The sequence below is a fragment of the Amphimedon queenslandica genome, unplaced genomic scaffold, assembly GCF_000090795.2.
Source record: "Amphimedon queenslandica unplaced genomic scaffold, v1.1 AMPQUscaffold_13316, whole genome shotgun sequence".
NCBI lineage: Eukaryota > Metazoa > Porifera > Demospongiae > Haplosclerida > Niphatidae > Amphimedon > Amphimedon queenslandica.
This window is the reverse complement of record NW_003546448.1, coordinates 1-27,560: the sequence shown is the minus strand read 5'-3', so window position 1 is coordinate 27,560 and position 27,560 is coordinate 1. Positions and strand designations below refer to the sequence as shown.

The 27,560-nt window shown below is 36.2% G+C and overlaps 9 protein-coding genes and 3 long non-coding RNA genes across 17 annotated transcripts; 4 read left to right on the top strand and 8 right to left on the bottom strand.

The window, feature by feature from the left end:
• The first annotated feature begins 356 nt into the window (after positions 1 to 356).
• On the top strand, positions 357 to 2,456 carry LOC109583248 (uncharacterized). The gene is made up of 4 exons (XM_019998494.1): positions 357 to 637; positions 695 to 792; positions 853 to 875; positions 984 to 2,456. Exons 1-4 carry the CDS (start codon positions 436 to 438, stop codon positions 2,383 to 2,385), a joined length of 1,725 nt encoding a protein of 574 aa, XP_019854053.1. The 5' UTR covers positions 357 to 435; the 3' UTR covers positions 2,386 to 2,456.
• Positions 2,442 to 5,821, bottom strand: LOC100638904 (protein KRI1 homolog). Of its 2 annotated transcripts, XM_019998490.1 has the most exons (16): positions 5,644 to 5,821; positions 5,522 to 5,595; positions 5,279 to 5,381; positions 5,025 to 5,229; positions 4,775 to 4,847; positions 4,514 to 4,695; positions 4,415 to 4,466; positions 4,276 to 4,353; positions 4,042 to 4,137; positions 3,855 to 3,939; positions 3,639 to 3,806; positions 3,446 to 3,525; positions 3,156 to 3,395; positions 3,031 to 3,095; positions 2,727 to 2,819; positions 2,442 to 2,684 (listed from the first exon to the last, which is right to left on the bottom strand). In XM_019998490.1, exons 1-16 carry the CDS (start codon positions 5,804 to 5,806, stop codon positions 2,495 to 2,497), a joined length of 1,947 nt encoding a protein of 648 aa, XP_019854049.1. In that variant the 5' UTR covers positions 5,807 to 5,821; the 3' UTR covers positions 2,442 to 2,494. The 2 variants fall into 2 exon arrangements, with proteins under 2 accessions (XP_019854049.1, XP_019854050.1); XM_019998491.1 differs by lacking the exons at positions 2,442 to 2,684; positions 2,727 to 2,819 and adding an exon at positions 2,826 to 2,939.
• Positions 5,822 to 5,848: 27 nt separating this feature from the next.
• LOC100638775 (LIM domain-binding protein 3-like) lies at positions 5,849 to 9,938 on the top strand. The gene is made up of 11 exons (XM_019998492.1): positions 5,849 to 6,061; positions 7,233 to 7,384; positions 7,592 to 7,854; positions 7,911 to 7,998; positions 8,389 to 8,480; positions 8,551 to 8,688; positions 8,749 to 8,842; positions 9,042 to 9,222; positions 9,281 to 9,400; positions 9,444 to 9,563; positions 9,655 to 9,938. Exons 1-11 carry the CDS (start codon positions 5,969 to 5,971, stop codon positions 9,724 to 9,726), a joined length of 1,413 nt encoding a protein of 470 aa, XP_019854051.1. The 5' UTR covers positions 5,849 to 5,968; the 3' UTR covers positions 9,727 to 9,938.
• A 20-nt stretch (positions 9,939 to 9,958) lies between these two features.
• Positions 9,959 to 12,506, bottom strand: LOC105313346 (transmembrane protein 144-like). Its single transcript, XM_011406694.2, has 11 exons — positions 12,294 to 12,506; positions 11,992 to 12,162; positions 11,589 to 11,820; positions 11,358 to 11,426; positions 11,198 to 11,300; positions 10,994 to 11,151; positions 10,842 to 10,942; positions 10,590 to 10,745; positions 10,457 to 10,518; positions 10,351 to 10,404; positions 9,959 to 10,183 (listed from the first exon to the last, which is right to left on the bottom strand). The coding sequence occupies exons 1-11, from the start codon at positions 12,430 to 12,432 to the stop codon at positions 10,097 to 10,099; spliced, it is 1,332 nt and encodes a 443-aa protein (XP_011404996.1). The 5' UTR covers positions 12,433 to 12,506; the 3' UTR covers positions 9,959 to 10,096.
• A 114-nt stretch (positions 12,507 to 12,620) lies between these two features.
• Positions 12,621 to 13,808, top strand: LOC105313345 (heparan sulfate glucosamine 3-O-sulfotransferase 2-like). The gene has a single exon (XM_011406693.1). The coding sequence runs from the start codon at positions 12,621 to 12,623 to the stop codon at positions 13,806 to 13,808; it is 1,188 nt and encodes a 395-aa protein (XP_011404995.1).
• On the bottom strand, positions 13,794 to 14,553 carry LOC109583250 (uncharacterized). Its single transcript, XM_019998496.1, has 2 exons — positions 14,262 to 14,553; positions 13,794 to 14,199 (listed from the first exon to the last, which is right to left on the bottom strand). The coding sequence occupies exons 1-2, from the start codon at positions 14,454 to 14,456 to the stop codon at positions 13,954 to 13,956; spliced, it is 441 nt and encodes a 146-aa protein (XP_019854055.1). The 5' UTR covers positions 14,457 to 14,553; the 3' UTR covers positions 13,794 to 13,953.
• Positions 14,554 to 14,712: 159 nt separating this feature from the next.
• Positions 14,713 to 16,592, bottom strand: LOC100638647 (radical S-adenosyl methionine domain-containing protein 2-like). The gene is made up of 6 exons (XM_003387779.3): positions 16,505 to 16,592; positions 16,032 to 16,268; positions 15,778 to 15,939; positions 15,494 to 15,723; positions 15,088 to 15,270; positions 14,713 to 15,003 (listed from the first exon to the last, which is right to left on the bottom strand). The coding sequence occupies exons 1-6, from the start codon at positions 16,518 to 16,520 to the stop codon at positions 14,839 to 14,841; spliced, it is 993 nt and encodes a 330-aa protein (XP_003387827.2). The 5' UTR covers positions 16,521 to 16,592; the 3' UTR covers positions 14,713 to 14,838.
• A 53-nt stretch (positions 16,593 to 16,645) lies between these two features.
• Positions 16,646 to 17,210, bottom strand: LOC109583251 (zinc finger CCHC domain-containing protein 24-like). The gene is made up of 3 exons (XM_019998497.1): positions 17,119 to 17,210; positions 16,919 to 17,061; positions 16,646 to 16,870 (listed from the first exon to the last, which is right to left on the bottom strand). The coding sequence occupies exons 1-3, from the start codon at positions 17,150 to 17,152 to the stop codon at positions 16,769 to 16,771; spliced, it is 279 nt and encodes a 92-aa protein (XP_019854056.1). The 5' UTR covers positions 17,153 to 17,210; the 3' UTR covers positions 16,646 to 16,768.
• Positions 17,211 to 17,832: 622 nt separating this feature from the next.
• Positions 17,833 to 18,348, bottom strand: LOC109583259 (uncharacterized). Its single transcript, XR_002185429.1, has 2 exons — positions 18,213 to 18,348; positions 17,833 to 18,152 (listed from the first exon to the last, which is right to left on the bottom strand). It is a non-coding gene; the product is annotated as an uncharacterized LOC109583259 (long non-coding RNA).
• A 211-nt stretch (positions 18,349 to 18,559) lies between these two features.
• On the bottom strand, positions 18,560 to 20,642 carry LOC109583258 (uncharacterized). Of its 4 annotated transcripts, none has more exons than XR_002185426.1 (5): positions 20,044 to 20,642; positions 19,717 to 19,840; positions 19,404 to 19,544; positions 19,140 to 19,297; positions 18,560 to 19,090 (listed from the first exon to the last, which is right to left on the bottom strand). It is a non-coding gene; the product is annotated as an uncharacterized LOC109583258 (long non-coding RNA). The 4 variants fall into 4 exon arrangements; XR_002185428.1 differs by lacking the exon at positions 20,044 to 20,642 and having other exon boundaries at positions 18,560 to 18,945; positions 18,998 to 19,090; positions 19,717 to 19,957; XR_002185425.1 differs by lacking the exon at positions 20,044 to 20,642 and having other exon boundaries at positions 19,717 to 19,957.
• A 2,032-nt stretch (positions 20,643 to 22,674) lies between these two features.
• LOC100637799 (uncharacterized) lies at positions 22,675 to 26,590 on the top strand. 2 transcript variants are annotated; one of them, XM_003387772.3, is made up of 5 exons: positions 22,675 to 22,848; positions 24,970 to 25,033; positions 25,091 to 25,612; positions 25,669 to 25,995; positions 26,136 to 26,590. In XM_003387772.3, the coding sequence occupies exons 1-5, from the start codon at positions 22,840 to 22,842 to the stop codon at positions 26,474 to 26,476; spliced, it is 1,263 nt and encodes a 420-aa protein (XP_003387820.1). In that variant the 5' UTR covers positions 22,675 to 22,839; the 3' UTR covers positions 26,477 to 26,590. The 2 variants fall into 2 exon arrangements, with proteins under 2 accessions (XP_003387820.1, XP_019854067.1); XM_019998508.1 differs by lacking the exon at positions 22,675 to 22,848 and adding an exon at positions 23,044 to 24,885.
• On the bottom strand, positions 26,471 to 26,953 carry LOC109583257 (uncharacterized). The gene is made up of 2 exons (XR_002185423.1): positions 26,855 to 26,953; positions 26,471 to 26,799 (listed from the first exon to the last, which is right to left on the bottom strand). It is a non-coding gene; the product is annotated as an uncharacterized LOC109583257 (long non-coding RNA).
• Positions 26,954 to 27,560: the final 607 nt, after the last annotated feature.

Below are 27,560 nucleotides of genomic sequence, written 5' to 3'. Positions count from 1 at the left end.
CTTGTTACTAATATTAGGGTCTCCGGTGTTCATAGTAGCTGGTATTGTCGTGGGCATAAGAAAATGCAGAAGGAAAAGAGATAAAACTGAAGAACAAATTCCATTAGTTTAGTATTCTATATTTCTACTATACATTATAATAATGTTCATTTTATTGTACATGTATGTCTATTAAACTTTTACCTCATGTCTTGATTGATATAGTCATGGTGCTAATGCAACTAGTGATCTTCTTGCTCAAATTCACAACGCAGCTTTCATCATTATAGGTACCTATCAATATAAAAAATGCTGTCATGTATGTGACACTATAATTTCAATTACTGTGTCTTTCCAAGAGTACACAATACTCAACTACTCTTGGCAGTCAGTCATTATTACTACATCAGTTCTATATTATTGTGGATATCCTACTCCTCCCCTTCCATCTACTTGATGCTCACTGGCTACACTGTTATAGGAACAATGGAAGAAGACTCAGAATCAGAGGTACAAGAGTTGCATATCACTTCTTCATCTGATGAGGATGAGAAGCAAGCTACACCCTCACCAAAGAGAGGAAATGTTACTTCTAAAGTATCAAGACATGTTTTATCTGAGGCCAAGAGAACTTCAATGTCTATTATCATACTGGAAGGTATAGATAGTGCATGTTTTAATTTATGAATTGCCTTCTTCATAATGATAATTATAGAACATAAAATTGATGGGGAAGAAGAGAAAAAGGGGAAAACTATATATTTTGGGAAGAGGTCAGCCTCAAAGAAGTCTGGACTCTCTCAATTTGCTTTGGTAGGTGAAGTTTAATGCACTAAAAGATGAACTTACTATTATCATGCTTGTCTAATATAGGAAAAGAAAATTTCAAGTGTCAGGTAAGCTGTATTGTATGTGCAATTGTACTCATTAACAAAAGAAACTTCATCATGCCAATTCATTAGCACTGCAGTAGTATGTCATCATATTATTATTTGTATCAATAGAATAGAGCCAAAAGCAAAGAAGCAGATAGTGGCATCACTTAGAACTATGGTTGATCAAGTCAAAACAAAAAGGAGCAAAGAAGAAGGAGGAGAAGAGCAGACGCCATCATCACCACTGATGCCATTAGGCTCTACCTTTAAACTTCCCCAATGTTCAAACGACTTGAAGAAAGGTCAAAACTACGGATGCAAGTTATTCCAGCTACACTTGCTGCCTATCCTGCCAAAGCTAAAGACACCATGGTTCATAGCCAATGTATTAACCTTACTTGCTCTCATGATCCTCTCATTTGTCAATATTCACGAAAAACCATCAGATGGGTTTGCTGCTTTAAGCATCATTTCATCAATTCTTGCGTTCTTCTTCATAGTCATAGATGGATACCTCTTATATGGATCGAAATTGAAAACATGTGACAAAAACATGGAAGCCAATGCAAGTTTTCAGTGTCGTTGCCAATACTCTGATTACTATGGCAGGTGGTATGAGTTCCTTCGCTTACTCTGTGCTGAAATTCTCATGTATCCTTTACTAGTTACGTGTATCTTTGAGCTCTTTACCAGCAGCACCCCAACCGAGCTTAATGTGTTCACAATAGGACTCCTGGTAGTATTGTCAACATACATGCTCTCAATACACATATTAAGGTCAGTAATGGTCCTGGTAGCATTACTGAAACTGAGGGGACTAGCACTCATCAGTGGAGACAGGAATGGAATTAACTTGTACACCATCTTCTTCTTGAGGCTGTTCTTTCATGTTATAGAAGAGTCAGTAGTCGTTAGTCTTATATTGCTATCTGTAGGATTGTGTATGAGTCACGACAACGTCTCGGCTAATCTATGGATTATCGTTTTCTGTGGATGGACTGCTTCCATACTGAGCATAATCTTGTTCTTTATCATCAACTACTATTGGTTTCAACAGTTATTGCTACAAATCTTCATCGATATGATGGAATGCTGTCAAATACCAGATATCTCGAGCGAAGTTTTCAAAGACGACAAGATAAGTCTTGAAGAGTTCTTAAAAACTGTATCATACCCAACGATAAAACAAGACGTTATTAGGAGGAGAACCGGTGGGACACTAAAAGCAAAGATATACTATCCTTTGTGCAATCCTCCTTTTGTAGTGTTTGCTATTCTCTTTGATCTATTTCTACTAGTAACTCTGTTCTGTGTCTTCCTTGAGCTCGTAAGCAAAGCTCATCTCATTGGAAGTAATTTGATGTTAATTCTCACAGGAGCTTTCATCGTATTTGCAAACATCCATTTCATTCTTCTCTTTAATGTTTGGCTGGTGGTCATTGCTATCATTGGTGTCCCATTGCTTATCGCTACAATAGTAAAGGCTCTGGACAAGAAAATCTCCAAAAAAGGATACGTACCTATAAAATAAAAATAGTTGCATAGCAGCATAAATTATTACTAATTCATAATTAGTTCTGCATGTGCTTATTTTTATTATAATTTTCTTAGAAAATGTTATAATATTGTGGAAAAAAGATTCATTTTTTTGTTCTCTTTTTAGCATCAAGTGTAAGTCCATAGGCTGCCAGTCTATTCTCACTAAGAGATGCCAGTGTGTTCTTTCTTTTCTTCTTTTTCTTTTTCTTAGGGTTTTGTACATCAGGCTGAGGCTCTTCACTTTTCTTATCTCTCTGCTTCTTTTTCTTCACCTTCCCTTCCTCTACAGAACTAGACTCAATTATAAACAAATCATATCTTTCACAAACTAACTCTTTCAAGCTGATTAGAATCTGTTCCTTTCTTTGAATGTTGGCTGCCTTCTTACGATATTTCTTAATTTCACTCTTCTCCTCTTCCTTAGTTCTACAAGCATAAGCAAAAACTCGTACTAACATCCACTAATAAGTTACTAATAAAGACTCAATTTGGCCAGTAGTATGTCCAATATTTACTATACACCTATACTACCACAAATCATCACACCTATAGTAATACATGTAGCTGTCATTGCCAGATCAAAATTTATAACAAGGTCATACTTGCATAAGTACAAAGTCTACCCATTCATTCTTACCTATATTTCACTAGCTTCTTGAGAGATGCCCACTTATTAAGCTCCTTGTCTTCACAAGTCAGTATCTATCATAAATATTTATCAGTGAGACTCATTGTGTTAAGGTAACTATAGTTATCCCACACCTCTTCGGTAGTCAATCCGTAATCATTGGGCTCAACAGTTCTATAGTGAAACCGACATGGCAAATCCCCAATAACATCCTCGTAATCTAGTTTGTAATATTCGTCAAAATATTCCTCAAAAGACTTCTCTTCCGGCTCAAACTGAGGCTTCTTTTTCTTGAGGGCACGAGAGAACATTGAGCCACGTTTCCTTTTCCTTTTCGACATTTTGACCTCTTCTTGAGGAAAATCGGCATCCATCTAATCATATGTGAGTAATGATTTACCAGTACAGAGCTTGTTTAACATACATTAAAGTCAGGATCCTCACAATGCGGACCATCATCATGATCATCATTCTCTGGGGGTATCCATTCATCCCAATTCTCTTCTGTGACAAAAAAAATAGTATAAATACATCAAATTACTTACAAACGTGTTAATAGCAAAAAATTAATCACCGAATGACCGAAATACAATAACAATTCATAGCACAATCTGTACCTTCTTCACTATCACTGAAAACTGGTTTTTCCACATCTTCTCCTCCAGCAGGATCATTGTAATATTCATTGTTGAAGACCTTCTGCATTATTTCATCGTATTTCGAAGGATCAAAGTCCCCATCAATATCTTCCTCAGTAAAACCAACGCTTGGATTACCCGTTAATTCTGTTTGACAAAAATACATAATGATCCATTAAACAAACAAGCCACTACCTTTTAGTTTGTCTAGTTTAGCAAGAATCTCTTGTCTCTTCAGGTTCTTAAGCCTCTTCAATTCTTCTTGCTTTTGCTGCTTCTCCTACAGATAGAACACCTTTATGAACCATAATACATGTACGGTTGTACAGAACATTACAAAAGAAATCATTCTAACACAAAACACCAAATAAAACCAACACACCAGCTGCTTCCTATCTTCTCTTGCTTTTCTCTTCTCAATCCTTTTTTCGTTCTTTGCCCGTACAGAATTTGGAATGCTTCGAGGATAACTCACAATCTACAAAATACAAGTAACAGTACGACAAATGCAATGAAACCAAAATTAATGTTTGTGTGGGTGTCTGAAAAATAAACTAATAGCCCAAAAATTAGCAATTTTCTGATATAACTATAATATCAGCATTTGTGGGCTTACATTGCTACCACCTGGTTCTTCAAATCTGAAGTTATACGTCTTCTCAAAATCATCTTGTTCATCTAACTCTTCTTCGTCCTACAAATACAGGATCAAAAAACAAGATTATGAAAACCATCAAAAATAAAGACGACCTTACTTCAGACACCAACACTTCATCTTCTTCGACAACTTCGTCAAAAGTCGGTACTCTATTAACAAGACTCCACCCATTAATACAAAGACTACACCCACTAACCTGATCCGATCCTTATCCACCCACATACTATTAAGTATATAGTCCCGGAGGAAGGCCTCCCCTGGGTCTATGTCAGGATTGTTCCAATAGTTTTGTAGTGTCTTCATGTCTTTTGCTTCATCAGTTCCTAGCTCAACCTCTTGGCCTTTCAGCCATTTTATGTAGTCTTCTTCTTCTTCCTCCTAGAGCATATAAATAAATCACACATTACATGTAATCATACCAGTACTAAATTACTTATATATTGTGTGATTGTTTTACCTTTTCCTCTTTTGATTTGACTCTAACAGTAAGCAAATTGTCTGTATCTTCTGATGAAGCAGCTGCAAGCAAACTATATATTACCGAAACAAAATAAAAAACTTCATTCTAAAGCAAGTACAAATAATTTGTCATAAGAGAATTTTTCATTTTTATAATTTTTTGATGGATATGTGCATCAGAAAGGGGCGAGAGGCAAATTAGTGTTAGGCACATGGGGCCCCTCCCAGATATCACACTATTAACTCACTCCTTCTTTAATGTGTGCTGCTCCTCATTATAAAGCAACTTGTCCTTTGATAAGTTGGACGAGGGGGACTCCTCCTCTTCCTCACTATCACTCTGTACTCCTCTGGCCGACTTGAGTACTCTCTCCCTCTCGTAATCTCTCAGATAAGTGGGCTTGGAGGAGGTAGTCTTTAAATCACTATCTTCAGGAGAGCTGTCAGCAGATTCTACAGTTTATATAATGACTGGAATATCAACAAATAAATAACTAATCACCTTCTTTTAACAGTTCAACCTCCTTGTCGTATATTCGTGGGTCTTTATCTTTTACGAGGGATAAAATCTTTAAAAAGTCCTTCCTATTCCTACTAGTAATCCCCTAACAATAAAATCAATAGACAATTTATATTATTTCTATCTTATATCCGTCTTTTTAATACCAATAAACAATAGTAAATTATACGGTGATTAATAATTGTCATATTAAATAAAAATCCCCCAATGTTATGTACATCTTACCATAGCATTGTCATCTTCATCTTCAGAGCTACTGCTTGACTCCAGCTCAGCATCACTCCCATACTTATCCTTTACTAATAAAATTTTTAAAAATAAAGAAAACTCTATTGTGATAAGTTTACATCTACTGAGCTCTTCAGCTTTCTTCCTCTTCTCATAAGCTTCAGCATAAGCTCTGTTTATCCTCAGACTCTCCATCACTTTACCACGTGGATAAGTAATTTTATTTACTGAAAATAGTAAAACATCGTATATTCTAATGTGCATCACGTGATGGCGATCCATGGATCCAGCCCATATTGACCACACCTACATTTACAATCGTCCATTTCTGGCTATCTGGTGTATACGATAACAACCAACAACCTCGCCAACAACACATTCTTAAGAGTCTCTGCTGCAGTCAATTAGTGTCTTATCAGTGAGTCCTTGGACCTGTGCTGTACTATGGCTAGGAAGATAACTCTCTCCGGCGGTGGTCCTTGGGGTTTTACTCTCGCTGGAGGCAAGGATTTTGGATCTCATCTGCAAGTATCCAAGGTATTTAAAACAGACCACAACAGTGAAATGATAAACAAACAAATCCTCCTACTTTATATGATGAATAAGGATAAATACATTAATTTATTTATGTATATGTACATTGTTCACATGTACACAATTTCAATGCAGTAGTTGTATATGTATAATATATATATAGATTGTGTCATTTTTGTGAGTGAGTGTGTTTTGAATTAAATTTCGATTGGTTTGTCTATTCCTGTTGCTACATCAATGAGAGCCAATCCGCTGCCAATCAGCTAGTGATTACATAGGAACAATCCACAAATGAGAGGAGTGACATGTATTACAAGCATACTATACATGTATTTAATTCCTTTAATTATTAATTCTTGTACTATGTCATGTTTTATAGTTCAGGTATAGTAATAATGCTGTGTTTCCATTGCTATTGTCATGGGAAACAGCTGTATACTCAGAGAATGTTATTAGTCAATGCAAACTCACATTATGAATACCCACTCACAAACACACACACACACTCATGTTACATATGTACATTATAATTCCCAATGCATACTGACAAGTGCACACAGATATTTTGCCTTATATGGTAATAATATCTGAGGTATGCTTTCTCTTATTTTGTTTCTTTACTACTTCATTAGGCGTCATTAATAAACATAGTTAAATGCGATACCGGCTTGATTTACTATTTATGAAGAAACATGTATTGTAATTGGTCATTTGAAGATCCAGATGTGTCCTTGTATAGTATTAATTAATTTGATCATTTTTGCTTTAATTTGTCAACATGTTTGTTGGCCATTTTAACACTTTTTAGTGAAAATTTTGTTTAATAAGAACTAGGCTAGACAGCTATTTGTAATTATTGGCTACAAGCTACTATGATAGTTTATAATCGTTTTTATGATTATTATTATCCATGTGTATCAGAAACATGAATAATGTAGTTTTGATAGCATTTCCTATTCAAGAAAGGAAACATACATGTTGTTATTGTTCTTTCCTTAATCTCTCTTACAAGCCACAACACAGCAATCGCACGTTACTGAATATTTGTCATACTACCCTTTAAAATAATCACTGTATCTCTGTCTCTCCCCCTCTTTCTCTGTCTCTTCCCCTCTTTCTCTCTGTCTCTCCCCCTCTTTCTCTTTCTCTCTCCCCCTCTTTCTCTCTCTCTCAGTTAAATCCTAATGGTAAAGCTAAGCAGGCAGGTGTGTGTGAGCAGGATTACATATTAGAGATTAATGATATTGAGACACAAGGTGTGACACATCATGAAGCACAGCAGTTGATCAGAACTACTGGTACTAGTCTCAGTCTCCTTTTATCAAAGTAAATCAATTATTATTTATGGAATTTAATTTATATTATGATGTTATTATGAATTACCTATTCAATTAAGTTATGGCTTAAAACATGTTTTGATAGCCATAATTTGATGATGTTCGTAGATGATAAACATCGAAAGTAAAAGAGCAATGAATCTTTATTAATTCTTTAAGCATCATTGATTATATGAAATTCCTATCATTTTATTAGTGAGGCACCACAAAGATCTGCTTATGCTCCTGCTGCTGCTACTGCTGCTCCCCAAACCACACCCACTTCACAACCCACACAATCTCAAGGGAGTCGTCCCAGGCCCCCTCCCCCACCGGCACCTACAGGAACTGTCACGCCTCCTAAAAACACTACACCGGTTAAGACCACGCCCACTATCACTCCTACAAAACCTTCTCCTGCAAAGCCTGTACAACGTGTGCAGCCACCTCAGCCGATACAGACAACCCCACCAAAACCAAGTAATCATTATAATCTTTGTTATTGTTTTTTAAATATAATCATTATTTTTGTATAGCTTTTGTTGATAGTTCCAGTGAAAATGATCCGATATTTCAGTCGCCTACTTTTAAGAAGATCACATCAGAAAGTCCTTCAGCACTGAGGTAGAGCTTATAATGGAGGGAGGGCATAGTGGGAGTTATTACTAGCCACGCGATCATCATAAAGATTAAGTTATTTAACTTTAATAATTGTTAGACGACCCTACGTTCAGTCGGTCTATACAGACGCACTTCACACAATTACTAGAAGAATGTAAAACGTATTGCCTAGCCACGCGATCGTCATCATAAAGATCAGGTTATTTGGTTACTTACATGTAACTTTAATGATAGTCAGACTACTCTACAGTTGATTCATCTATACAGACGCACTTCATCACTAAGAGCTTTGCCCAATTATTATTATTATCATTATTATTATTATTATTATTATTATCATTATTATTATTATTATTATTATCATTATTATTATTATTATTATTATTACTGTAGTCCTAGTCCTGTTGTGACTCCTCCTACTCAACCAATGAAGCACATGACTATTGAGGATGGTAATACAAGGAAATCAACACAGAGACCACCTCGTAAGTACAGGACTCCTTTAACAGTATAATTATATATATATGTCCATCTAATGTTTCTCTCTCTTCATAGCACCAACTGCTACTCCTACTAATTTCACAACCACTTCAATGAAAGTTGCATCAAATGCTGGTCCAAAGGGATCCCCTCCAGTAGCAAAGCCAGCTCCCCCTCCTGTCAAGAGACCTGGTCCTCCTCCAGTTTCTGGTGGTATGTGTACGCTCATGTGTAGTGTGTGGTTAATCAGCCCTTTATTCTTTCTCTTAATAGCTGTCCCTACACCAGCTCCACAGCAACAGTCACCAACTCAAGCAAAAGTTACTTCACGTCAAGGAGTCTGTGAAGCTTGCCATGAGCCAATAAGGTTAGTGTTAATAGAGAGAGAGCTTCTTTAATGCAGCAATGTGTCATATTCAAGCTCTGTGTTAATGTAATGCATCATTACCTACAATGTATTTTAGTTATTATTGTGATGTTGTGTTGCTCTGTAAAAATGTGATTGTTTATATCGTGTATTTCCATGCAGTGAGGTGTGTATCATTGATATTGTGTTTTATCTTCAGAGGTTCTTACTCATCGGCAATGAACAAAGTCTGGCATCCTGAACACTTTGTATGCTATCGCTGTCACTGCCAGTTGAGCGGCGGCACTTTTGTGTTTGAAGAAGAGAAGATATTCTGTAACAACTGCTACGAGAAGCAAGTTGCTCAGATTTGCTCTCTCTGTAGGAAGGCTATAGTTGGGGTAAAGACTGACCCTACTTGTTAAATATAAATTATACTATTATTGCTTATTCTTACAGCCAATGGTGAATGCTACCAACAGATATTATCATCAAGAATGCTTTCGTTGTTCAAGGTGCTCTTGCAACCTTTCTCAGCAAGATGGCTTCAACATGGAGAACGGGATGCTCTTCTGCTCAGTGAGTCTCCCTTGTCTTCCCTCTAACATTATTCTCCACTCAGAATTGCTTTACTGAAGCATACGGAGTATCTTGTAGTGGCTGTGGTCAGACAATCGGTGCTAATGAGCTCTGGGTTGAAGCTTTAGATCGCAATTGGCACCCTCAGTGTTTCGTTTGTGGGGTAAGAGAAACTACTTCAAACACTATCTTGTAATTTATCTCACACTCTTTTTGTCTGCTTCTTTCTTTTGTTCTCTCTCTCTCTCCCTCAGGGTTGCAAGCGAACACTTGAAGGCTCCAAGTTCTTTGCTAAATTGGGACAGCCTTACTGTGGCCAATGCTGATACAATCAAGAATGCGTGGAAATACAACTATATTTTATTTTGCCAGAAACACGTTTAGATTTTATTTTGTAGATCACTAGTTTAATAGATAGATCAATAATACTTGTTTTTATAATGAGAATTGGACGAGGAGCCAGCTCTCTGTGTTACTTTTGTCAATCCCACTCTTATTATTAATTATTTCTTTGAAAGTTGTTTTCTCTATTTTACAAGCTACAGTTCAGCAACTCTCTTCAATTTTAATTTCTTTATTATGTAGATTAAAAATAGAATAAATAATTAGGACAAACTGGTGTGCGAAACATAGAATGACTGGACAATGATAATAAGAACAGATTATAACAGTCACTCTTTCAAGTTTATTGTTACATCATCCTCTGAAAGAGATCCCAACTGTTATAATACCGGATAAAATAAAAAAGAACGAGAAGAGGAAAAAACCTAAGTTTTTCCAACCCTATATAAAAAGAACATGAAATTGTACAACCAAATGAATTTGAATGTTGCTTCAAACAAAGCAGAATTGTTATTCCTTCATGTCATGCATTATATAGACATAATGTCAAATTATAGTCACATCTAATGCTGTTTTAAAACTCTAAAAGACTCACAACATAAACTCACTGTTATTTCTCTGAATACAACTATTCCCCATACACAACTGACCATACTTGCTCCCTGAAAAAAAGACAATAATGTACAGGGCCCAGTTATAATTAGTAATACTAACTGCTGTTATAATGGGGAATGATATTGGTAAACCAACAAATTCGTTAGACAGAAGCCAGGCAGCTAAAATTAAAACAATAAACATTTAAGTTTCTCCTTTAAACATGTTATTAAAATATTAATTTTTTTGTTACCATTTCCTATGCCAAATAGGACTCCACTAAACAGTGCTGGTACAGTTAGCTTTGGATTGATCTTTGGTTTCAATTTAAGACAGAAACAATAGAGTACGAACCAGAATGTACTAGTCAACAATATACCAGTAAATAAACCAAACGCATAGTCCAGCTCTATAGTAAGAGTACATAATAATACAATAATAATAATAATAATAATAATAATAATAATAATAATAATAATAATAATAATAATAATAATAGGCTAACCTTTGCATGAGAATGCTTCATGCTGACAGCGTCTCAGAAACTCAACTGGTAGAAATTGGAAGGCAAGAAAGAGACCAGAAAAGGATGCCAATGACAGTCCACTAATAAATTAAATGATGCAATAATAATAACGATGTAGTTTCTAAACTTACATGACTTTTCCAATTAACTTTGATTGATATTTCTTTAAAAAGTTATTGGGCTCATTTTCTTGATGCTGTGTGACAGCACTGTCCCCTTTCTCCTCGTTTTTTACGTCATTCTCTTTATCAGTATTGACATCACCTGACACATATGACATACCACCGTCCTGTGAGACAGAGACTAAGGAGGAGGTGAATGGAGAAGCAACTTACTTGAAGCAATGGCTTCCTTTCTCCACTCCATTTTATACAAGAACAAAGTTGCTTCCTGGACTTTTTCTTACCGTCACTTTTAACCAGTGAGAGCAATATTGTACTGAAAATAAAATTATTCATGAGAATGAATGTAATCAGGACCAGATGCATGGCTTACCCAATAATGACCAATACAACACCAACAGTGTTAGCAATATGATTACCAATGTGAGAACAGAGTATAAACCTAATGTGAGAATCAATGTTAATAGTGCTAGATTTCTAGCTAGCATTACATAGTCAGGCATCACATGTTCAAGCACATGACAGACAGCATTCCTTGCTATTGTGCACATTATGCACTGCTTAGGTGATGAATTACAGATAAGTCTGACGGTACTTTAATTACCTTCCACTGATCCATCCTCCAATCATATTGATATTGCCCTGCATAGTCTGACCGATCCCAATGCCAATGAGAGAGAATGATGGTACAGCGAATATATTACCAGTAGCCCAGAGTACACCAGATACCATGCTCAAGGAGAAGAATGGGGGCTGCTTGAGTATGAATATGTTAATCATTAGCCCAACCAGCCAAGCACCAATACCCATCATCCATTGAAAGTACATCCCATCACCTAACAAGTGTAATGATAGATTATATAAGGGCATGATGGATGAGGCCATAACAATGCATTATATTTACAATGAAAGCTATGAAACATTTTGATAAGAAACTAAAAGTTGTTTTGAGTAGAATTGGTAATAACAAGAGTGGATAATAGTAATAGTAATTACTCAGTTCTTGCCTGTATTGAACCTTTTTGTTGGCACAAACATGCTTCCAAAAGAAAGAGCAGCCAAAAGTGAGACCATAATCCCATAAAATACACCACTGCCTTTTTGATCACCAGCACCTTTATCACATTTTGTCAGATTTAACGAAACAGTCGTCTCATTGTCATATTCATCAAGGGAAGCTATTATAAAAAAATTTAAATACAATAGCACATATTAGATAAATATGCATAAATTACCAATAATCAATAACTATTATTATTCTTAATAAAATTAAAATTGTGTTACTCCTGTATTTTGCAATGCAGCTCACCACCAAGAGGGAGGTCACATATAGAGGTGTAGTACAGCTTGTTTGATCTTTTCTCACAGTTTGCTTCATCGTATCCAGCGACTATAGTACACAAAATGAGGAGGGGGACCAGGTAACGGATTGGAGAAAGTGACCCCATCTCTTTTTCTCTCTCAGCCAAAGCAGGATATGTAATACTCCCACACACCCCTGCCACTACTCCAATATAGTAGCAACCCACGGCCACCTATTCTTATGCTCCTCCTCAAACCACTCCTACTTAAATAAAGATGGCCACTGTCATGTAATGAAAAACCTTTTATGTAATTTGTACAACCAGCAATAGTCATGTCTACCGTGTATGTAAGAGATATTAACTCTAGGATGGCTCGTAGAAGACTCTTTTTAATCACTCTAAGCTTGTTTGCAGCAATTATGATCATCACTACTTTCACTTTTTATCTACACGACGATAAGTTAAATTCTCAGTTTAATGATGAAGGGAGTTCCTTAAAGAATGAAGGACCTTACAAGACACATGGCACTGTTCTTCAATATGCTACAACGAAAGGCCACTTCACTGATGAAACACTGACGCGATACGGAGCCAATTTAAAACTTAATTTGAGACATCGTTGTCCAGAAGGATCACTCATGATGTCAGCTAAAGCTAATTCATATCGTCACGGTAAAGGCAAGACCAGCAAGTGCCCTAAAGTATTTATCATTGGCACAAAGAAAGGAGGGACCACTTCCCTTTATCAGTATCTATCGATGCACCCTGACTTTAGAGGCATTGGCACGAATAATACTAAATGGGTGGGAGAGACGTTTTATTTTGCTCAGAGATACGGTAAAATCTCGCTTAACTCGTATTTGAATTTATTTCCAAAGAAGAAGATGAGTGGTGATGCTAGTGTTGATAATCTGTTGCATTGCAAAGCTCCTTTTAGGATACTTAAAACTTGTGGAGGAAGAGACACAAAAGTAATTATATTATTACGTCACCCAGTCCAGCGGTATGTGTCAAACTTTATGATGCGTGTGGTTGGTAGGGCATACAAACTACATTCAAATTCCTCCTCGATACACGATCAACTGTTGCACGATATAAAATTATTAAACAAGCACCTTGGCGCTAGTGATAAAGTTTATCCTCATCGTGCTTCGGAATGGAACAAGTTACTCTGTTTATTTGAGTGCTGTCAGAATATCCTGTACGAAGGTCTGTATTATGTTTTTGTAATGAACTGGCTATGCAACTTTCCCAAGGAAAATATTCTAATTATTAACAGTGAAGAGATGTTTTGGAGACCTGCTTTCATTTTAAAGCAAGTGCTGGATTTCGTTGGATTAAAACCACTGAGTACTGACTCCTTGTATGAGATTACATCCCATGTATACAACAAAGGTGTAAAACCGTTTCTTCCACAGCATCACATGAGCTCTGATGATCAGGAACTGCTCTTAAGTTATTATTCGATATTTAATGATGCCATTTTCGATTTGCTTGACTGGAAATTGAATTGGTCATAGGATGCAAATAATTTCAAAATAATTACAAAGTACATTGAATTAATATGGAAAAATTCATTTTACATATGTACTACATCAATTAGCATGACTTGTAAAAATGTGCTACATAACTCTGTATATTGATAAATTATATTCTGATTGAGTTTCATTTCCTCCATTTGCGACAGTCTCCAACTTCATCACATTTAGCACACAAACGTGTTTCATGGGCTCTGTCACCAATGCTACCTCCTCTCATGAGGAAGCTCAGCACCCATGTTACTACTGGTGTCTTGCATCCTGGCTTCTTGCACTCCTGAGCATAACCTTTCCAAGCATTCCCACTGGACCATTCATTTGCACATGTAGTACATGTAAACTTGCCCCACAAGCGCTTGTCTTCTGGAATATCCTAAAATAAAATCATATATAGATATAAACATTAATGATTTTATCATTTTAAATTTAACTTACTCCTCTTTTAAGTGGTCTGCAGGAGGCAGTGGCTCTAGCATTACATCTACGGCAAATTTTATTGTTCTTTTTCTTTTTTCCAGATTTTCCTGTAAGGCTCCTCCAAGTGTGACCATCCTTACCAAGGCACTTGTATTCGATAAGGTATCTTCCCGGCACTAAAAGTTTGTCCTCTGATGTGCCTCGTTCAGGCATTTTCTTTGTTTCTTAGACTTGAGCAATTGCAATATCTGCAGAGCAAAAGGTGCTGGAGTGGAAATCTAGATCATTCTGAGCTTACATGGTGCATTGCTCCGCTTATAAATGCTGATCGAGCGCTATAAATAGGCACATTGTTTTCTTACGTAATACCTATGGTAGTATCAAGTAGGGATTCCCCCCTAAATTTTCCCCACGCTATTATTGTGAATATTGTCACCGCCTGCTTCTAATTTTAGAATTGATTTGATTATTATCCAATTTCAAACTTCAATAACTATTATAGATCTTTTCAATAACATTATATTTTCATGGTTTAAAACTATAATCATAATAAATGACAATAATGTTAAAACACAAGTGAAACTTCACTTAACATTCACCATTCTAATTTCATGTCTCTTTTACTCCAAGTATACTTTCCTCCTCTTTTCAAAAACATTGCTTCATCAAAACCGCTAAATTTCAAAGCATTAGCTACACCGACATCAAGAATCGACTTTGATGGATCCTTCCGGCCTTTGGTACAATCAAGAAACCTCATCTATCAATAATAAAGTAGCACATAATACTATGTTAGGAGTACTAAGCACAGCATAATAGTAGTATCTACATTCATAATGCTTACATATTCATCAAGGATGAGATAGGAATCCCTCATCATGGAATTCGATTCTGGAACCAACTGCTTAACATTTTGATGCCTTTTAAGAAAACTCTGAAATTGATGGTCCAATATCACAAAGGACTCGGCATTACGCTTGGCATCTGGTCCAACATTCTCTCCTCCAATCAGTAAACACTGAAATACCTAAAGAATATACTTCTGATTACATGTATTGTCAAGATAATATAGTCCGCTATTGTTTATTTGGTAGCATCAAGAGTAAATGATACCTAGTAATACCTTTAGGTATTATGTACTCTTGGTAGCATGCATCTCACAAATACAACTTTCATGTGTGTGGGGGCAGACTAATTGCTCTTTCTAATAGGTTGGAATGCATGCATGACATAACGCAATTATCACCAACCTTCCAACGGACAGGATTCAGCTCCAATATTTCGCTGCTCATGTCTTCTTCCCAGTTGTGTATATTTACAACTGTATTAATCTTGAAGGCAACTCTGTACGCTCTGCACCATCCTTCGATCGGCTTCAATGTACTAAGGTGGCTCTTGTTACCTTGCCTTCTACCAATAGTGTAGTTAGTGTCTTCGTTGAAGCTGTCACATGATATAGCAAGTATGTCCAAATACCTACCTATAATTATTATTAATAAGATCAAGGTGATAGCACAATATTTGTTGTCTTTACCATATTTTTGAAACCATTCTTCTTTAATGAGGCTACCATTGCTAACAATTGTCACACTCTCCAACTGCAATTCCTCTTTACAATACCTGACAAGCTCTCCAACATATTCGCCTTTCTGGTGAATGAAAGGCTCTCCGCCACTAAAGTTTATCTTACACATCCCTAGAAGTGATTGGAGCAGCTGGTAAATACAGGGGAATGGTGACAGGTGACTGCCATAGTTCTACTCGGAACTTTGCCGGAGAGTGGCTTACCTGCTTCTTTCAGCATCAGTAGTCCTCTTTTAGCATCATCTAGAGGCAGGACAAAGCTTGTTTTGGCAGTGTGAAAGCAGAATCCACATTGGTAGTTGCACTGCCTTGTAAAGTGATAGTTCACACTTTCTGGACGTGTTGCTGTCTTTTTCCAAGGATACAGTGCCACCCAAAGGACTGTTTCAAATAGCCACTTTAAAGCACGAAAGATGCACATGCTTGCCTCTCTTACCACAACTAGCAAAGTAAAACATGACTGGGTTATTTTTATAAATCAAACAAAGCAATGAATATCATTAAATTTATTAATCAGCATCTGTGTTGACAACTCCAATTAGTAAGCTAACGGTTTCAATTATAACAAGCACATACTACCTTTCAATGCCTGTATTATAAGCAAGCAAGGTAGTTGTGAGTCAACTCTTTTTTATTTCCTAAGAAGACCTTAGTCTGCTATACTGCATTGGCCTTACTTTCACATGTCGCCATAATTCAGTGAGGCTGCAGCTCTTATTACTCCAACCACAAAAAGAGAAGTGGTTCCTGAAATGTCACTGCCAGTAGCCGCCTCCTTATATATTACCATATTTGCTCTCATCAGTTTATTCTTCAAATTGATTGTCTTACTGTATAAACAGTTTAGTGTTACTCAAAAGTACAATTATAAACACAATCATGTTTACAATTGATGACAAAGCACATTATTCTACTACATGTGGTGTCAAATGCTCCAAATATCATTTATATTTGCTACAGTTATGTCCAAGCTCTTGGCATTTTCCACACAAATGCGACTGATGAGGCTTTTTTGAATTATTTTTGCCACGTAGCAGTGGATACTACAAATGTCAAAGCAATAGCATTAGCTGATATATATGAGATATTACTTGGCGATGAGGATAAATCTCCATATTGCACACTTCACACATTTGCCATGTATCAGCATAAGAGAAAGCACTACTCCAGGCATTGTCACAATTGTGACAGTCAAATTCACCAAATACTCTCTTATTTCCTTGGTAAGGTGTCACTATACATAATAGGAAGATGATAGTACTCTTCATACAATTTTACTACCACAGCTTACAGTTGTATCTTAGGATTTGTCTTCGGTTAGCCATATGCTATAGTCTTCTAGAATAAGTTCCTAAGAATTGTCAGCAATGACTCAGCAACAATAGCAATTTTATAACATTACTTCTGGTATTCACACTCTATAAGAGCATAAAGTTATAGCTTACATGATGGTATTTTTAACGACCTGGGAGCGTAGCCCACAGTTCGTTCCTATAATTGATTTCACCCACATGCGATGTTTATATATTTGTATGTCCACACTTACATTTCTTCTATACATGTTGTATTGGAGAAATAACAAAATTTCTGGTATTCACACTCTATAAGGACATAAGGTTATAGCTAGATTGTATGTTTATTGAATATACTCTTAGTACTACTATGGCATGCCATTGTGGTGATGTGCATTATAAATGTTTTTTTGTCCTCAAATCATATTAGTGCATATTTTAATGTGAACGAACAATAACAATGATTGTACACAATTCAATGATTGTACACAATTCAATGATTGTACACAATTCAATGATTGTACACAATTCAATGTTAAGGAGATGGTGCATTCAATCAATGGGGAAGTCCCAGCTTGTAGTATAGTATGACACAGTAAATGTGTTGGCATACAAAGTGATGGGCTCTAATCACTGCACCATCATTCCATCTTTATTGTATTATTGAAGGGATAGACCGAGGGATAGTCCCATTCCCTGTGCTACATAATGTGTACTTTATTTCCATGAAGTCAACACAATGACCTTGCAGTTTGTTTACAAAATGAAAAAAACACATTTCAATACAAAGTACACAATAGACATAGACATGATACAAATCACTCTTGCTAGCTCAAACACAACAAAGTCTTTGTAACTTTTAGTATGATAATTAGCTGAATTAATAGTCAAAATCATAGGAAAATCCTCCTCGGGATCCTCCCCGGCAGTTGTATCCAAGCTTCTTGCATTTCTCACAAAGATGGGAGAGGTGGGGAGCACCAGAATCATACAAATAGTCTTCTTCATCTTTATCTCTTTTGAGAAGAGGACACTTTGTGTATAAATATACATAGAGGTGTGTCAATCATAAGAGGGCTGGTTGTTTCCTTACCTGTTGGTAGGGGTAAACCATAATGTCACATTTCAAACATTTTGTCCCATGTTTGCCCATGAATTACCACTGCTCCATGTACGATTGCACTTTGAGCAACGAAAATCACCAAACACTCTATCGGGTCCTTGATAAGGTGTCTCTGTGGGTAAAATGTTCTTAGTAAGTACACTTTATGTAAACTATACCTATAACTTACTCTGAGAGGACATATTCACTGTATTCTAACTACCAGGAATTATTATGGCTTTCTCTGCAATACAAGTAACAAGTTGTTGAAACAGTCAACACTATATACTACTGTCACTGTTTGTATACACAGCACACACACACACACACACACACACACACACACTCACACACACACACACACACACACGTCGTGATGAGGAGGAGTAGCCTGACAACCACTCCCCATCTCACAGTGGTCATCATGTACATATATGCCATATGCTATATACTATAAACATTGAGCAACTTTGTTGCTGGCAACTGGTTCAAGAGAGTCAACTTCTAAGCCACATTTAAATTTAAATAATGACTTTAATTCCTCTAAAAACTAAAAATAAAAAAGTGCAAAAAAACCTAACCAGCTGTCAGTTTCTTTTTAATGAAAACAAACATGTGTCTTAATGCAGAGGGTGACTCCGAACAAAATCAAGTACTCCAGTGACATGTAGCCCCTCAATAAACCGATCCATTTCAGATTTGACTTTTAGAAAACAATGATAGGCTACAAAAATGGATTGGATGTTATCCTTGTCATCTAAGACCAGATTTAATACAGGTTTAGGAGAGTCAGTGGCATATAAAAATTCAGTGGCTTCATCAACATGAAACACTGCTTGAATGTCGTCTTTTGAGTCCGCTGTATCTAGCTGTAAATGTAATAATAAATTAATAAAGGTTTAATTATTATTTAATTACTTTATCCAAAATGTACTTCAAAATTCCATAAGGGATACAATCTCTATCAATATCAATAGTACACGATACAGCTCCAGTAACAAAATATTCATATACCAAGTGATGAAAATACGGAAACCCATTGCCTCCCTGGGTCACTGACATGCCGCAGTATTGGCCTAGTGCAAAAAAACTTAATTCTAAAATGAAAATCAGCTATGAAATCACGTTTCATCAGGGGTCATACAATATGTGCTAAAACAAGTGTAGGTCATTGATACATACCTGAACAGCCAAAGCGTTGGTGGAAAAAAATTTACCAAAATCTCCAATCAAGTACTTAGTAGCTTCTGCAGAAAGCAAGTGAAAGAATTCTCATTTTGGTCCACCTAAATCAATTGCATGTTCAAGTGCAAACTTTCTTACCTATGCATTGTGACAAAATAATAACATAAATGAGTAACTGACAGAAAAAAGTAGTGCCTAGTTCTTGCCTATGCAAAAAGTGTGTGAGGCCAAAAAGCATACATGAAAAAATTTGCACTTTCCATCTTTAAAACACCAATCAATATGATACATGATTAACGTACGTGCTGACCTTAAGCAATTTCTTAGGAGAAAAATCCTCTTTTTTGCACACAACTAAGGAGTCTTCAAGTATATAGTTTCTCCAGACATCAATTCTAACAACTCCATCCAAAGCTAAATATAAACTTGCAGGTCTTAAAGGGAGAGAAGAAGAAAGAAAATAATAGAGATATAGAGCAATAGAAACAAGGCAGAGCATACATTTAGTAGGAGAGAGAGAGAGAGAGAGAGCGAGAGAGAGCGAGAGAGAGAGAGAGAGAGAGAGAGAGAGAGAGAGAGAGAGAGAGAGAGAGAGAGAGAGAGAGAGAGTTTGTGCGGCATCTTTATAAAGCTGTACATTTTTTATATTTTCAAGAGATCTCACTGCTGATAATGTTCACAATGCCCTAGCATTGCCTAATGAGCAATTGTTTGTTGCACAGGAGAGCTCTATTTTAAGTTATTTGAGGAGATGTATTGATGAATGTGATTTAGAAGGTATTTGGATATAACCAATTCCATGGTTTTTACCCATTTTTTCACTCTACTTTATATTCTAGGTTTGATGGAATTTGTATTTTTATTAGTATTACGGGCAAGATGTCAGTCCTGCTGAACTCAATAAAGATTAAGTTTACAACCGATAGCATGGGAACTATATCTACACACCTTTGTTCAGGCGAAATAAATTTTCCACAACACTTCATAGGAGACTACGAAATGTTTTGCTTAGCCCTGAAATCGGTTCTTACTTCTGATTTCAACATGGTATAATTTCTTCTCATAATGACATTGTCTGACTTTAACACGATATACTTAATCACTTGAGTTGCTTGTTATTCATAATTATTAATGATGAGTGGGTGGCAATTTTAGATTCTTTAATAACTAGGCTAATCCTCCAAGTTATTAATATTAGATTTTTAGTACCTTAAGCCTACTATTTTTAGCGTCTACTAAATTTAGCGATATTAGCGAGAGAGCTTTAAATCGCTAAATTAAATAGACGCCAAAATAATTATTATTCATTATAATGGTTATTATTTATAGTTAATTTGGTTAAAAACGCTAAAATTAGTAACGCTAAACATGACTTTTGCTGATTTCGCTAAAATTAATAGACGCAAATAATAGTAGGCTTAAGGTATATTGGACTCCATTTAATTATAGAAGAGTCCACTTCATTGTATTCGATTCCATTATATCAGACTCTGCAGGTTGTGATATAGGAGTCCAATATATTATATCGGACTTCAATTTGCTATTTCGAAGTCCAATATATTATATCGCTATATAGGAGTCCAATTTACTATATCAAACTCTAATTTATTATATAGGAGTCCAATATAGTATAGGAAGTAGATATTGGTCCGGCAGCCGGACGCCTACTTCAGGGCTATTGATCTGGCAGTCCATTGTTCTCCGTAAAACAGCTTGTGCGCATGCGCAATAGTGCAAAATGGAACTTAGTCTTTTTATCAAGAAACCCTAATCCCAAAACGCTACAATCCCGGAGGCTAAGATGTACAAGAGGGTGCTCTAAAAACTAAACACTAAACCCCAATCCCAACCCTACAACCCCGGAGGCTAAGATGTACGAGAGGATGCTCTAAAAACTAAACACTAAACCCCAATCCCAACCCTACGACCCCGGAGGCTAAGATGTACGAGAGGGTGCTCTAAAAACTAAACACTAAACCCCAATCCCAACCCTACGACCCCGGAGGCTAAGATGTACGAGAGGGTGCTCTAAAAACTAAACACTAAACCCCAATCCCAACCCTACGACCCCGGAGGCTAAGATGTACGAGAGGGTGTTTATTTAAAAAAAAAAGTAAAAAAGTGATTAAAAAAAAGAAAAAAAATCAAACATTGCAGCATAGTTTTAGTCAATAGTCCCGACAGGATTCGAACCGCTGACCCCATCCGTGCAATCGAGACCAGCCTCTCCACTACACCACCGCAACCCTGCTGCGTCATCGTTGCTGATTGTCGTATTTATACTTGATATCTCTATATAAAATCGTGTATTAGTACACTGGGACGAAGCCCCAGTATACTATATAGGGACTGCCGGACCAATAGCCCTGAAATAGGCGTCCGGCTGCCGGACCAATATCCACTTCCTATAGTATATCAGACTTCAGTTTACTATATCGGAGTCAAATATATTATATTGGACTTCAATTTTCTATATAGGAATCCAATTTACTATACAGACTCTAATTAACTAATAAAACTCAAATTTATGATATAAGATTTAATTTATTTAATAGGAATCAAATTTACTAAATGAGGCTTGCAATTTACTATATCAGACTCCAATTTATTATATCAGACTCCAATTTACTAAACATGACTTTAATTTTGGAAGTAAGGAGGCTAGGCTTCAAATTTTGGCTTTTTGTCCCTTTTGGCTCCCCATACGTGGCATTAAATATTTTTTCAAGTACTTGAGCAGTCTTATCCTGTAGTTGTCTGACATCAGTAGGTAGGCATGCACAATTACTTGTTATAAAAAGTACTAAGTTTGGTTGAACAACTACAGAGATAATCAGCTAAACATACTTCCTGCAACTTAATAAGGGGGTGGGGCTAAAGGTTTGTAGCTGAAAACTCCAAGGTTTTACATCACTAGTTCCAAAAAATGCAATGAAGTTTTTAATACAAAAATTAGCTAGTGCTACAGCAAGGTTGAAAGGTTGCCGCAACCAAGTTTCATATTTTGACTTTTTTGACTTAAATTCAGACATAATGTAGCCAGCTGCTGATTTACAGGGCTTGACTGAAAAGCAAATCAGCTACTTTGAGACAAATTTTTCTGGACCATTGCATTTAACTTTTAACCTTGCTGTAGCACTAGCTAATTTTTGTATTAAGAACTTCATTGCATTTTTGGGACTGTATTTTTAGGGAGGGGCTGGCTACGCGAGCTAGCTAGCCAAGTTAGCCCTTTATCTATGGCTAGCCTGTTAACAATGGTCACGTGATTACGAGCAAGCAACCTGCAAACGGGATCTGAAATGTTCACACCTTGAGGGCCTTGCTTCTGCAAAGACACTGTCAGTTAGTAGATTCAGGCTCTCTACAGTCTTCTGATCTTCTCTTTTCCCATCACATTTCCTTTGTGGTTCAGCTGCCCAGTATCATCATCATGTACCCGGTGAGTAAAGGCCTTTTCACCGTGGCACTGGCACAGTTTTTATGCGCTTTGTTGATGCAGCTAAAATAATGCACATTGATCTTGTTCACACTAGCAGCTGAATTATGTATCATTTGTGTTCTTGTAATTGTTGCCGTTGGTTTACGTTGATCGAAGCGCATCACTTCACATAAATCCACCTCTGGAGGTGAAGTGAGACTGATGCGCATTGATGCGCATCAATTTGAAACCACTCTAGTGTGAAGACGATTAATGCGCATTACTTCTGCCAGTGTGAAAAGGCCTTAATACAGCAACACACTCATGATAGCGACCTGCACATTTGTATTTGAAATTTTCATGGAAATCATGAATTTCATGTGACCGCTGGCCTGCGGCATAACAAGTGACTTCTCATGTACAGTGAGTTTCAGCCTTTATCCTTCTTTTGCAATCAGTGATGTCAAGCAGTAGATTTAAGACTGAGTAAGAGCTTCTCTTATGGCTTATCAGTTCAAAAGATTGCATGCTATTATACCGGCGTCAAGGTTTATATAGGCTTACTACCTGAAGGCATTCTTGGCTTTATTCTTCATGCACCATTTATTATCACTCAGGCAAGCTCTAGAAGCCACGAAGGCCTCTTGTTTCATGTTTCCCTATGTAGCTACACTGTATCTTGCCATCCAAATCATGAGTGTGGGTGAATACCGTAATGCAATAATTACTTGCAGAAGTTGATGCAATGTGTGATGAAAGACAGTGCTAATCAGTTGAATGTCGTAACGAATGCCAGTGCTAATGAGTTAAAATGTCATAATGATCTTACTTTATTACTTATTTCACCAAACATGTCATAGTCCTACCAAGTATGGTACATAGGTGCAGTTCAGTCATTAATTTGAATCCATGCTATGTCGAGTTTAAATTTCACGATATTTAAGCATTATGAATAATTATAGAAAATTAGAAATGCAAGTCAATCAAACGTTTGGGTGTTTAATTTCATCTTTGGAAATTTTCCATGCCGCCTACTTTGTTTAGTATAGGCTTTTGCTTGTTCTCATTATTATTGTAATTGTGTGAATTTCAGTATTATTACATTTATTAGTTATCATTGGTAGTAGTAGTAGTATAATAGTGTAGCCAACTAGTAGTATAGCGGTAGTAGTATTATAGGTCTGAATTGTGTTATAGCATAGCATTGCTATAATGCCTATGCTTATTATTTCTTGTCAGCAAAGTCATCAATTAGACTGATTAAGACTGATGTTAAGTGGTCTGCCTCTCGCAGTTCAGTAAACTGCAAGAGGCAGACCTGCCTGACTGTTATAAGTGTGCTCTTTTCATTTTCCCTGGAGAGATTTTATTACAAATTCAATATTGATTGCAATATACAAGTCAAGCTCTCCTCATTTGGTCACAGCATAGGGTATTTCATGCAAAGTCAGTGACTCCTGTATAACCGTGTTGCAGAATGTTGCTGCAGTATTGCAATAATGTGATGAAAGACAGTGCTAACTGAAGTTTGATGAAGGACACCAGGGGTGTCGTTAGGGGGATGATGCATATGGGTGCATTCATTGTATTGGCACAAGATGCACCCATTAACTAAGCCAATCTGTCAACTTATAAGATAATGGCATTATGCTAGAGTGGTAAAAATGGGAGAAACCCATATCACAAAAAGGGAAATGAAGAAAAGAAACACAAACAAAAAGTAGAACTTGAACACAAGACAAAAGAGAGATGGGAGAAATTTAAAGTTAAATCATCCTGTCCACAGAGGGCAGGACAGGTAGAAAATGATTCAGCATTAAAACACCAGTGTCACAGATTACAGAGAGAGGAACAAGTTATCTTTTAAAAATCACAATAACTGATACAACACCACTAGACATTCAAATAAGTAGCTAATAACAACATCAACAACTAATCTTATTGGCCATATCCCATTGTTACAGTAATAAACAAATTAATAATAATTATTATTATTATAATTACATTATAATTACATCTTTGCAACCAGAGTGTGACTGACAGCCTCTGAAGGAGATGGTGAGAAACATCCTGCATTAATATTATTAATATTATTATTATTTATTTATTTATTTATTTATTTATTTATCTATTTTTTTATAGGCAGCAATGACCAAATTGTTACTATTGTCATTCCTCATAGAATCTTCATTACAAACTTTTGAAAGTAAATAATAATTTTAATCATGAATATCATAGCTAATATGAGCTGTTTGTTTTATAGTAGAAATAGCAGGCTCCCAAGTGAGTACTCCTTCAACAGTTAAAGTCAAGGATCCTTATATTTTTTGTGGCTATGAAAGCATAATTAGTGATGGCTGCAAGCTGCATGATGGTGTAACTAATGAAGGATTGGCCTTTAATTCTGATCACTTTGTAGAATGGAAAAGGCCTTTTCGGATTAAATTTCTCTCAGGGTTTACACGGCCTGTACCTATAAATGATTTCTTGACTCGCATTGATGTATACTACTACAGTAATGCATCCTTAGGATATGGATTGTGTGGAGTGTCTAGTCTAAAAGTGTTTACTTCAGATCCTCATGTTGATCCTACTCACTTGACCTTCATTAATAATTATAAAGTATCCCAGTCTGATAATGGTACTAGGATGCTTTCGATGATCATACTCAATTCAAAGCCACTTATTGAGGGCATATATTTCTTTGATTTGAGGTTTTCTCTCTCTTCATCAGATCTTGCAACAAAAACTTCAATTAGTGAAATCAGACTCTTTTCAGACAAAGGTAACTACATTAATGTGCATATTATGCTCATGCATGATGACTCCTTATTTCTATAGAACCTATTCCTTTTTCTGCTGTTCCAATTATATTCAAGTCTCCTAATGAAACACTGCAGCTTGATACAGTACAGTCATCTCTTAACTTATCCTGCACAGTTGTTAATAATGGAACCTTTAATTGGACTTGGACTGGCCCTGGAGTTAATAATGGAGTGATTAAAGTAGCAGATACCACTAGGACCAGTATATTGATGTTATCAAGTATCAGTGCTGCTAATGCTGGGAACTATACTTGCTCTGCCTCTTATCTAGCAATGGGTGAATCAGCATGGGGTACTATAGAACCCAACACAAATTCAAAAACCATCAATTTGATAATTTATAGTAAGTTGGCTTGAAAATTTGCCATAGATGTACAGCTAGTACTTGCTAATGTGACTATAGTGCCTATTCATCCATACCCTTTTATAACAAATGGTTGCTAATATTGAATGATATTATTTCTTTTTCCTATGACACAATAGGTAGTGTATCAACACCAGCTAATACTGTGATCATAGAAGAAGGGAATGATGCCACACTATCATGTCTTTTCACTGGATACCTACCAATTAATTATAAAATTACTTGGAGTGGCTTGATACCATCTAATGTTATCATTGCCAATTATGAAAACATTAAATTCAGGACTCAACATGGCGGCCCTTCTACTAGTCCAGCTGTACAGAGTATCTTCAAAATAAAATCAGCTAAAGTGGCTGACAGTGGTCTTTATACTTGTAGTATGAGTGGTACTACACTAAGGGAGACTATATTACTCATGGTCGTCACACAGAAAACAAGTTGGCAAGTAGAGCTGGAATGAACTAAATGGCTCTCTTAAAAGAACTCAAACACTCCATATGACATTAATGTCATCATTATCAAAATTAGTTTGAACTAGGGCTAGGATTTTAAATAGCATTTTTTTCTTCATACAGATATTTAATGCCCTTATGCTATGTAGAAAGTTTAAGCTGATTTAAACTGAAATTGCCTAGCCGCATTTACAAAACATGCACACCTTCATTGACTGTACTAGCTGCAATGTACTAAGGTGACTCTTATTACCCTGCCTTCTACCAATAGTGTATTTTGTGTCTTCGTTGAAGCTGTCACACAATATAGCAAGTATGTCCAAATACCTACCTATAATTATTAATAAGATTAAAGTGATGGCGCAATATTTGGTATCGTTACTTACCATACTTTTGAAACCATTCTTTAACCATAGATACTATATACCCCTGGATATGAAACACGGCCCGACCGGATGTTCTGAGGCTTGTTTCACCGGAAATACGTCATATTACGTTTTCATTCAGAATAAAAATAAAACAATGATAAAAAGTATTATTATTGCTAATAAAAGTGTGATTTTATGTACAATAATACAATAAAACTTGACATTTATCATGCATTATAATTGCTGAAACTTTCCTTTTCTTTTAGTATATGCAGTCTACCAATGCATGACTTTCCCATCTCTTGTCACCTAAAAATGATGATTTTGACAACACAATTGCACCAAAACTAAAAATACACTCCTTTTGAGAATAGGCCCACTACAACTACCTATTCTCAAGCTACAAAACCATATAGAAAAAGTTCCAATTAAGTCAAGTATTACAAAGAAAAATTGGCTAGAAAGGTGGGGCTTGAAAAACCAAGATTTAGAAAATAACAGCTCTTTTACTTAACACAAACTCTAAATAATAGCCCCACTACAACTAGTAAACAATAACCTATCAGTACAATAAAAAATGTTAGCCTAATTCAACAGAGTTAAGCTAAAAAAGTGGCTTGAGTGAAATGTACACAACAAGTAGGCTATGACATCCATTGTAGAACTAAAATATGCACTCAAACTATCGTTTATGAGCATTATTTCAATATATAAAGGCTTGTAA

Excerpts from the sequence above, each read along its gene's own strand:
- LOC105313346 (XM_011406694.2), bottom strand. The coding sequence starts at position 12,432 with ATGGGGTCACTTTCTCCAATCCGTTACCTGGTCCCCCTCCTCATTTTG. Across the intron at positions 11,427-11,588 it reads GGAGGATGGATCAGTGGAAG|GTTTATACTCTGTTCTCACA; the intron begins GTAATTAAAGTA and ends TTCTCACATTAG. Across the intron at positions 11,301-11,357 it reads GTTGTATTGGTCATTATTGG|TACAATATTGCTCTCACTGG; the intron begins GTAAGCCATGCA and ends TTTTATTTTCAG.
- LOC109583250 (XM_019998496.1), bottom strand. The coding sequence starts at position 14,456 with ATGCCTGAACGAGGCACATCAGAGGACAAACTTTTAGTGCCGGGAAGA. Across the intron at positions 14,200-14,261 it reads GCAGACCACTTAAAAGAGGA|GATATTCCAGAAGACAAGCG; the intron begins GTAAGTTAAATT and ends ATTTTATTTTAG.
- LOC100638775 (XM_019998492.1), top strand. The coding sequence starts at position 5,969 with ATGGCTAGGAAGATAACTCTCTCCGGCGGTGGTCCTTGGGGTTTTACT. Across the intron at positions 7,855-7,910 it reads GACAACCCCACCAAAACCAA|CTTTTGTTGATAGTTCCAGT; the intron begins GTAATCATTATA and ends ATTTTTGTATAG. Across the intron at positions 7,999-8,388 it reads GAAAGTCCTTCAGCACTGAG|TCCTAGTCCTGTTGTGACTC; the intron begins GTAGAGCTTATA and ends TTATTACTGTAG.
- LOC100637799 (XM_003387772.3), top strand. Across the intron at positions 25,034-25,090 it reads TTCATTACAAACTTTTGAAA|TAGAAATAGCAGGCTCCCAA; the intron begins GTAAATAATAAT and ends TTTGTTTTATAG. Across the intron at positions 25,996-26,135 it reads CATCAATTTGATAATTTATA|GTAGTGTATCAACACCAGCT; the intron begins GTAAGTTGGCTT and ends ATGACACAATAG.
- LOC109583251 (XM_019998497.1), bottom strand. The coding sequence starts at position 17,152 with ATGGCTAACCGAAGACAAATCCTAAGATACAACT. Across the intron at positions 17,062-17,118 it reads ACAAATCCTAAGATACAACT|TGACACCTTACCAAGGAAAT; the intron begins GTAAGCTGTGGT and ends TATTATGTATAG. Across the intron at positions 16,871-16,918 it reads AGATTTATCCTCATCGCCAA|TATCCACTGCTACGTGGCAA; the intron begins GTAATATCTCAT and ends TGACATTTGTAG.
- LOC100638904 (XM_019998490.1), bottom strand. The coding sequence starts at position 5,806 with ATGGATCGCCATCACGTGATGCACATTAGAATATACGATGTTTTACTA. Across the intron at positions 3,940-4,041 it reads GAGAAGATAGGAAGCAGCTG|GAGAAGCAGCAAAAGCAAGA; the intron begins GTGTGTTGGTTT and ends TTCTATCTGTAG. Across the intron at positions 2,820-3,030 it reads AAGAAGCTAGTGAAATATAG|AACTAAGGAAGAGGAGAAGA; the intron begins GTAAGAATGAAT and ends TTATGCTTGTAG.
- LOC105313345 (XM_011406693.1), top strand. The coding sequence starts at position 12,621 with ATGTCTACCGTGTATGTAAGAGATATTAACTCTAGGATGGCTCGTAGA.
- LOC100638647 (XM_003387779.3), bottom strand. Across the intron at positions 15,940-16,031 it reads ACTGATGCTGAAAGAAGCAG|GGATGTGTAAGATAAACTTT; the intron begins GTAAGCCACTCT and ends AATCACTTCTAG. Across the intron at positions 15,004-15,087 it reads ATCTCATCCTTGATGAATAT|ATGAGGTTTCTTGATTGTAC; the intron begins GTAAGCATTATG and ends TATTATTGATAG.
- LOC109583248 (XM_019998494.1), top strand. The coding sequence starts at position 436 with ATGCTCACTGGCTACACTGTTATAGGAACAATGGAAGAAGACTCAGAA. Across the intron at positions 793-852 it reads GACTCTCTCAATTTGCTTTG|GAAAAGAAAATTTCAAGTGT; the intron begins GTAGGTGAAGTT and ends TGTCTAATATAG. Across the intron at positions 876-983 it reads AAGAAAATTTCAAGTGTCAG|AATAGAGCCAAAAGCAAAGA; the intron begins GTAAGCTGTATT and ends TTGTATCAATAG.